At 46.2% G+C, this 7446-nt stretch overlaps 1 protein-coding gene and 1 non-coding gene across 2 annotated transcripts; one reads left to right on the top strand and one right to left on the bottom strand.

The window, feature by feature from the left end:
* Positions 1-1293: 1293 nt before the first annotated feature.
* Positions 1294-6153, top strand: LOC126387141 (la-related protein 1B-like; the record flags this gene model as incomplete). Its single annotated transcript, XM_050039694.1, has 6 exons — positions 1294-1467; positions 2164-2289; positions 2418-2586; positions 5388-5532; positions 5788-5965; positions 6074-6153. Coding segments are annotated over 6 exons (857 nt in total), but the record flags the coding sequence as incomplete, so codon positions are not given.
* Positions 3152-3270, bottom strand: LOC126387142 (5S ribosomal RNA). Its single transcript, XR_007569604.1, has one exon. It is a non-coding gene; the product is annotated as a 5S ribosomal RNA (ribosomal RNA).
* Positions 6154-7446: the final 1293 nt, after the last annotated feature.

The raw sequence follows: 7446 nt of genomic DNA, 5'->3' as shown, positions 1-7446 counted from the left end.
GACACACACCACGTCATCGTGTCCCTGCCATCCAGGGTTGGACGTGGTTCAGTTCTGGGACCAGCTGAACCTTTTTGGTACATTTTTAATAACGACAGAATAACTGTAGTTGTAAAGAGTCAGAAGTGAGGTGAGGCTCTGAGACAGACTGGAGCAGAGTCTCTGTCCAATCAGCAGCACTCTGTAGAGAATGGAGCCTTTTCATTGGCCATCGTCCTCATGTTTACACACATATTGTTGAAAAACAAATGCAGACTCTAAGTGTAAATGAACACATCAGGTTGCGCCCGTGAGATGCAGCTGAGACATGAACCCTCACTGAGACGTGAGGACAGTCACACAGATTAAAACCAGAGCGTATCTGCTGTGGGAAACGTGGGAGTGGAAAATGTGTCCGATACACCGTCGGTCGAGACACAAGGAAGGTTTCCATGGCGCTGCATTCCAGCTGAGACCGGGGTTTCCTCTGACGTCTGGAGTGTCAGTGGTCCCCTTCGGTGGCCTCGTCACAGCCAGAACCCCGATGTGCTGAATTCTGACACAGATTGATTTAACGTGAGTCCGTACTCAGTCGTACCGACCGTAGATTGTTTAAAATAATGAAATCAGCTACAGTGATGTCACACAGTGGTTTTTGGCACTTTGGTCGTCGCCATCTTGTTTTCTTTAACAATCACTGACAGGGTTAAAGGAATATTTCAGGAATATCAGTCACTCACCTCGTGATGGTTCAATTAGTGTATCCAACTCAGAATGATGTCAGATGAATCAGATTCAGCATTTTCCAGGCCTGGAAAAGTCCTGGAATTTTGTGGAGTGTAATGAAATAAATAGTGTCAGTAATCTTAAATGTAGTGAAACATGACATTAGATTAATTTCCTGGAGCTGTTAATGTGTGACAGTGTTTTGTTTCCCATCACGTGTGTTTCTTCAGCGTCTTCCTGCGTTCGTCTCTCTTCACGTGTGCCGGCGTTCTTAAACGATGTTTTAATAGTTTGAATCTGATGTGTTTGAATAACGGCAGGTACAGAAACACAAAGACTTTGGGTCCTTGAAAAGTCCTGAGAAGGTTTTGAAGTTTTATCCATGAACATGTGAGGGAACCCTGTGAAGTATTATTTAACAAAGCCTGCAGGTATGGAGGAGGTGAAAGGGTTAAACTGGATCATTATGTCACAGACTCACACTGATGATGTCATTTGATCCAAACTGGATCTCCAGCGGGTTCTTTTGTTTGTTTGTTTTGGATCAAACCTCTTCACGCTGTGTTTTCGGTGTGCAATCATCGCCAGGTAACAAACGTAAGTGGGTTTCTTTGCCGCTGGAGGAGGCGTCCACGGACGACGGCGACAAGACGCCCGGCGGGGGTACGGCACGCTCAGACGCAGAGCCCACCAGCGACTCACCTGACCCCGTGTCGCCCAATCACACACTCCATAGTAACAGGGCGCATGATAGCAGCAGGAGTAAGTGTTGTGTTCACGCCTTCAGTCTGTGTCGTGTTTCCTCACTCTGCTGCTGGCTTCGCTCTGTCTCAGCTACCATCTGTCTCTGTGTCGGCGTCTGTCTCCGTACTAATGCAGTGCATGATGGGAGCACGCTGTGTTTTAATGTAATGTTCTTTAATCAATCTGCTCTCAGTGGGTCGTTACATCTCATCAGACTGATTCAAAGTCTGATCTCTGAGCCTTCATCACTCAGAAGAGACTCATCATCATACTGTCAGTACAGGAGGTCATTGAACACATCACACATACTGTCAGTACAGGAGGTCATTGAACACATCACATCTCTTCTCTCAGTTATTATAACAGTTCACAGACTAACGTCTCTCCTGGTCGATCGTGGTCGATCTGTGTATCCGTCTCAGCAGATGATGTCACAGATTTCAGATAAAGTCCGATCTGACTGTTTCACATTTCCTGTCAGTGTTTTGGACTCAAACACACAGATACGTAAATATAATGACAGTAATAACAGCCAGAGTCGTCAGGGAGAATCTTTGTCATCATTTCACCACCTAACAGTTCACTTATTCAACTCAAAATGGCGTCCATTAATTGATTGATAACTTCCTGTTACTTTTTCTCACCCTGTCTCATGACCCTCTACCTGCTGTATCTGTAGGATCGCACTTAGCCTTCCTGTTGTCTTGTTGTCAGGTTGGAGAAGAGAGCCTCGGGAGTTTGGGGACGACACCACCAGCGTCAGAACTGACGGCGGGAGCGTTCGTGGAGGAATACGAGGCCGGGGGAAAGGACGTGGGCGTGGGAGAGGTCGAGGCCGAGGTATGGTTTTAGTTTGACACCATGTTAACCGCCATTGTTCCCCCTCAGGGTAACATTAAAGTTTCCTTCAGCAGGCCACAGCTGATCAGTGCTCAGACCCTCTGACACGTTTGTATCTGCTCCTTCAGGCCGCTACGAATTCTCTCAGAGCTTCAGAGACTCTCAGTCGTCCGACGGCTCCGTTCAGGTTCCCTCAGAGTTCGGCACCAACATGGTTTATTACTACGATGATGGAAACAAGGTCCAGATGTACACGGTGGATGAAAAGCTCCTGAAAGAATACATCAAACGACAAATGTGAGTGTTTCTGTTTGAGTCCAGCTGAAGTGGCATCTGACTTTCAGTACGAAGGATGTTTTACAGCACAGACAGGAAGTAGATCAAACCAACTGATGAAACAATGAAACAATTCATTGATACGTGTCACCTCCTCAGGAGCACAGTTAATAACTTATTTATTCATAATTAATGAAGGAAACTGGTGGAGAACATGATGTGTGTGTGTGTGTGTGTGTTTGTTTAAGTTTATTCACTTTATTAATCCCCCTGAGGGGAAATTCAATTTTTTCACTCTGTTGTCAATTACACACAGGTCCGAAAGACACACACATGCACAAACAGGACCTATACATGCACAAAGTGGAGAGATGTCAGAGTGAGGGGGCTGCCCTTGGTCAGGTGCCCCGAGCGGTTGGGGGGTTCGGTGCCTTGCTCAAGGGCACCTCGGCAGTGCCCAGGAGGTGAACTGGCACCTCTCCAGCCACCAGTCCACGCTCCATATTTTGGTCCGGACGGGGACTCGAACAGGCGACCCTCCGGTTCCCAACCCAAGTCCCTATGGACTGAGCTACTGCCGCCCCAGAGCATACAGCACCGGGTATTCCCAGGCGGTCTCCCATCCAAGTACTGACCCGGCCCGACCCTGCTAAGCTTCCGAGATCGGACGAGATCGGGCGTATTCAGGGTGGTATGGCCATAAGCCGTGTGTGTGTGTAAACGGGGAGGTTAATAACTGAATGTGTCTGATGATGAACGTTATTAAAGACGTACACAGGATGGACCAATGAACCGTCCAGCAGTGACATCACAGAGCTGATTGGATCATGATTACAGGTTCCAGTTTTCATACTGTGAGCCGACATGTTGTGTCTTACATTACTGAGGTTTAAGTCCTCTGATGTTGACGACCCTGCAGTAATACTGTGATAGAAACACCTTTAACTCAGGGTTTCCCCCACAGTTATTCATCTGTGACGTCCTACTGCCATTCAAACATCTGCCGCCATGTTTAGACGTTCTGTTTTTGGAGCTGAACTGTTTATCAGCAGCAGGACGTCAGGAGCAGTGAAAGTGAAACTGAACATCAGTGGGTCTAATGTTTGCTTTCACTCACTAACAGCAGCTCCTCTCCTCTATCAATCTGATCAGGTGTGATCGGATCAACTGATCAATAATTCAGAAGTCACAGATGTAGAGGAGGACGGTGTTCCTGAGTTCTGAGTTAAACTGGTTGTTGTTCTGGTTTGTGACGTGTCGTCTTCTCAGTTCTCCTAAATCTGCAGTGTAGAGTGTCACTAAGAACGAGGACTGTTTAAATCAAACTCAGGTCATGACCTCCGCCAGCCAACGCCTATGGTGCATTCATGTGCTCCTTGGACGGTCCGAGTTCAGAGTGTCTGTCAGGTTTAAGTTGTAATGTGGAAACAACATGGACGCCACGATGTTATTGCTCAGAGCGTTTAAACAACACGTTGTGTACAGAGCAAGTTGTAAGTGTGTGACTGATGTACAGGTGTGTGTGTACAGAGTGTAGGTCCTGTGTGTTGGTGGTGTCCTGCAGGGGGCAGCGTTCTCTCTGTCCTGGGTGCAGCAGCAGCCTCAGAGGGTGGGAGGGGGGGTTGTTGACTCTAAATATAGTCTGAGAGCTTCAGAGGGACGGTGATGAATTATACTGAGACAGGAAGTGTAAAAAAAAAAACCCTGTGTTTGGGGGGGGGGGCATTCCTGTCTTCTCCTCTCTCGTCTCCCTCAGTGTTATTCAGGCTGCTCACTCGCACATGAAGACATGGCTGTTCACCGCCTGCAGGCCGAACTTCACGCACTGACGTGTGTGTGTGTGTGTGTGTGTGTGTGTGTGTGTGTGTGTGTGTGTGTGTGTGTGTGTGTGGTGACTGAGAAAGTCAGAGGATTTTACATTTCCTGTGTTTTACAGGAACATGTAGAGGAATAATAAAACTACAGATTGTCTGATGGTGACATGGAGCTCATCTGAACACTGAAACACGTCTGGGACATCACATCACATCTTGTCATATTTTCCACAGTCTTCAGCCCTCCTCACACAGCGATGTCACTACGATGTCACTTCTTTATGTCTACTTTGTATTTTTACACAGAACCAAAAGTCTCTAGTGTGACATGTAACATACGTGTCAGCAGCTCTTTATAAACAATAACAATGACATCACATGTCAATAACAATCATTTAGCGTCCCTGTTATATGGCGGCTGATCTCGTCCTCTGCTCCGAGGGTGAGGAGCTCCTGGACCTCATTGTTTGAGTTAGCTGCTAACTGCTAACAGCTGCTGTTCTTCTTCTTTGAGTTAGCCACTAACTGCGAACAGCTGCTGTTCTTCTTTGAGTTAGCTGCTAACTGCTAACGCTGCTGTTCTTCTTTGAGGTAGCTGCTAACTGCTGCTTTAAATCTCTAACAGACATTAAAAACATCACACCTGTCCTGCACCTGTCCTGTTTATACACCTGTCCTGGTTATACACCTGTCACTGTCTCTGTCTCCGGCTCAGAGACGAGACAACTCTCTCCCAATGTTCCACAATCTTACCTTACATACAGCGCAGCGAGGCAACATAATGGAGTGATATACTCGCTGTGACCAGGCAGTGTGAAAGCAGCTATGTGCCAGTAGAGAGGTGGATGGTACTGGAAACCAGTCTGTCCCAGTTAACAGTAACTAAAGGGTTAATGTTGGTTGGTTATTGGTCTGATCCTGATTGGATGAATTCACAAGCTGTTTGATGAGCACTGAATGCATCTCCTCCTCCTCCTCTTCCTCTTCCTCCTCGTCTTCCTCCTGCAGTGAGTACTACTTCAGCCTCCACAACCTGGAGCGAGACTTCTTCCTGAGGAGGAAGATGGACGCTCAGGGCTTCCTCCCCATCTCCCTCATCGCCAGCTTCCACAGAGTGCAGGCCCTCACCATGGACATCAGCCTCATCATGGAGGTAATGCCACCACCATCATCATCTTCATCACCATCACCATCATCCCCTGCAGGCTGACCTGGAGCTTCAGCTCTGTGAGAAGAATAATGTTTGTAGAGATTCTCACTGAGTGAAGGTACAGGCTGTGGGACCTGACTACTCTCTGGGATTCACTCACAGGGACCTGTGTTTAACCTGGATTTAATACATGTAATAAATATGATTAATAAGTGATAAATATCTAATAATTATATTTAATCAATACTCTATCTCTAGGCCCTGAAGAGCAGTAAAGAGGTGGAGCTGGTGGATGATAAAGTTCGCTGTAAAACTGACCCTGAGCGTTGGCCCATCCCCACCCCCCCCATCATTGGCTCCCCTCGTACTGACTTCTCTCAGCTCATCAACTGTCCTGAGTTTGTCCCTCGACAGAACCTCAGCGCCACAAACTCTGGTCAGTATTCAGCAGTGATCCTTCTTCTTCTACTGCTGCTACTCTTCCTCACCTCTTCTTCTCCTCATATTTCTTCTTTGTCTTTGTCTTCTTCTTCTTCTTTTTCAGCATTCTTCTCCCTCTTCTGTTTCTTTATTTTCTCCTCCTCCAACATTCTTCTTCTTCTTCCTTAACAGTCTTCTTCCTCCTCAGTCAGCTTTTTCTTTGACTTTCTTCTACATTCCTCTCCTTCAACATTCTTCTTTCACATTCTTTGTCTCCTCCGTTATTGTTCTTTGACACCAAAATGAAGAGGTGTTAAAGTGAAGGTGTGGTGATGAACTCATTAGGGGTGTAACGGTACACGCAAGTCATGGTTCGGTACGTACCTCGGTGTGGGGTCGCGCTTCGGTACAGGTTCGGTACAGCGGGAAAAAAGCAACAAAAAGTCACACATGTATTACACTAGCTTTTTTAAATTTATTTTGAACAGACACCAATTGACTGCAAAACTAAAAACCATCTCCTGTTATAAAAGTAAAAAAAGAATAAAACATAAAACAAATATGCAAATTGCTTCAGTGATGTTTTTGGCCCTGTCTGTGTTCATGTCAAGAGGCTGCTTAAAAGCAGCGGGGATAAGTTGTTGCACACAAGTTGTTTTTTCTTCGCACCAGTGATAGACATATCAGGATGATGCCGTCTTATATGCATTAACATGTTTGATGTGTTTCCAGAGATGTACCACACCTCAGTGAAACATCGCAGACAGACAGTCTTTGTCCGGTCCACCACTCGTGTGCCATCGCTGTTATGTTGCACTGGGAAGCCAAAGTGTTCCCATAAGGGTGATTTAAATGAAGCCGGCGGCTCTTCTAACTCCACACTCTCCATCACCTTTCTTCTTCGTCTGTTTTTGTAACTGCTTCTTTTTTGTCTGTAATGACGGTTGCTGGCAGCTTTTAGGCTCATTACCGCCACCTGGACTGAAGTAAGGACACGACTTTTTTTTTTAATACTCACTCAGACGTATTCGTTGTATGACTGCATGCACCAAACTGAGACACCCGTACTGTGACAGCACGGGACGAATACAAATACCGTTACACCCCTAGAACTGATCGTACTAACGAGTTTCCTGAGTGAAGCTACAGCCTGATGGTTCCTGTTCAAACACAACACTTTGTACATTTACATGGACAGTTTAATTCCACTTTTCATTCGGAATGAAAAATGGTCATTCTGATTGAAAATTAAATCCGATTAAAGGGGTGGTTTATTCCGTTTCTAATTCCGAATGAGAGAATCTTGTGTGCATGTAAACTCTCATTCCTCTTTAAGTTCATTTCGGTCTTTCTGCACATGCTTGTTTCCTTGCCCTTCTGGCGTGATGACGTATATAGCGCGCATAGCAACGGGCTGATATAGAGCAGTCGGACTGGTTGCACTCACCAGTTTCCATTTGCCGAAGCACGGTCTTCTACCTCCCTTCTTCGACCTTC

This window comes from Epinephelus moara, unplaced genomic scaffold (assembly GCF_006386435.1).
Source record: "Epinephelus moara isolate mb unplaced genomic scaffold, YSFRI_EMoa_1.0 scaffold2348, whole genome shotgun sequence".
Taxonomy (NCBI): Eukaryota; Metazoa; Chordata; class Actinopteri; order Perciformes; family Serranidae; genus Epinephelus; species Epinephelus moara.
Note: the sequence above shows the minus strand (reverse complement) of the source record. Positions and strands in the feature narration are given on the sequence as shown.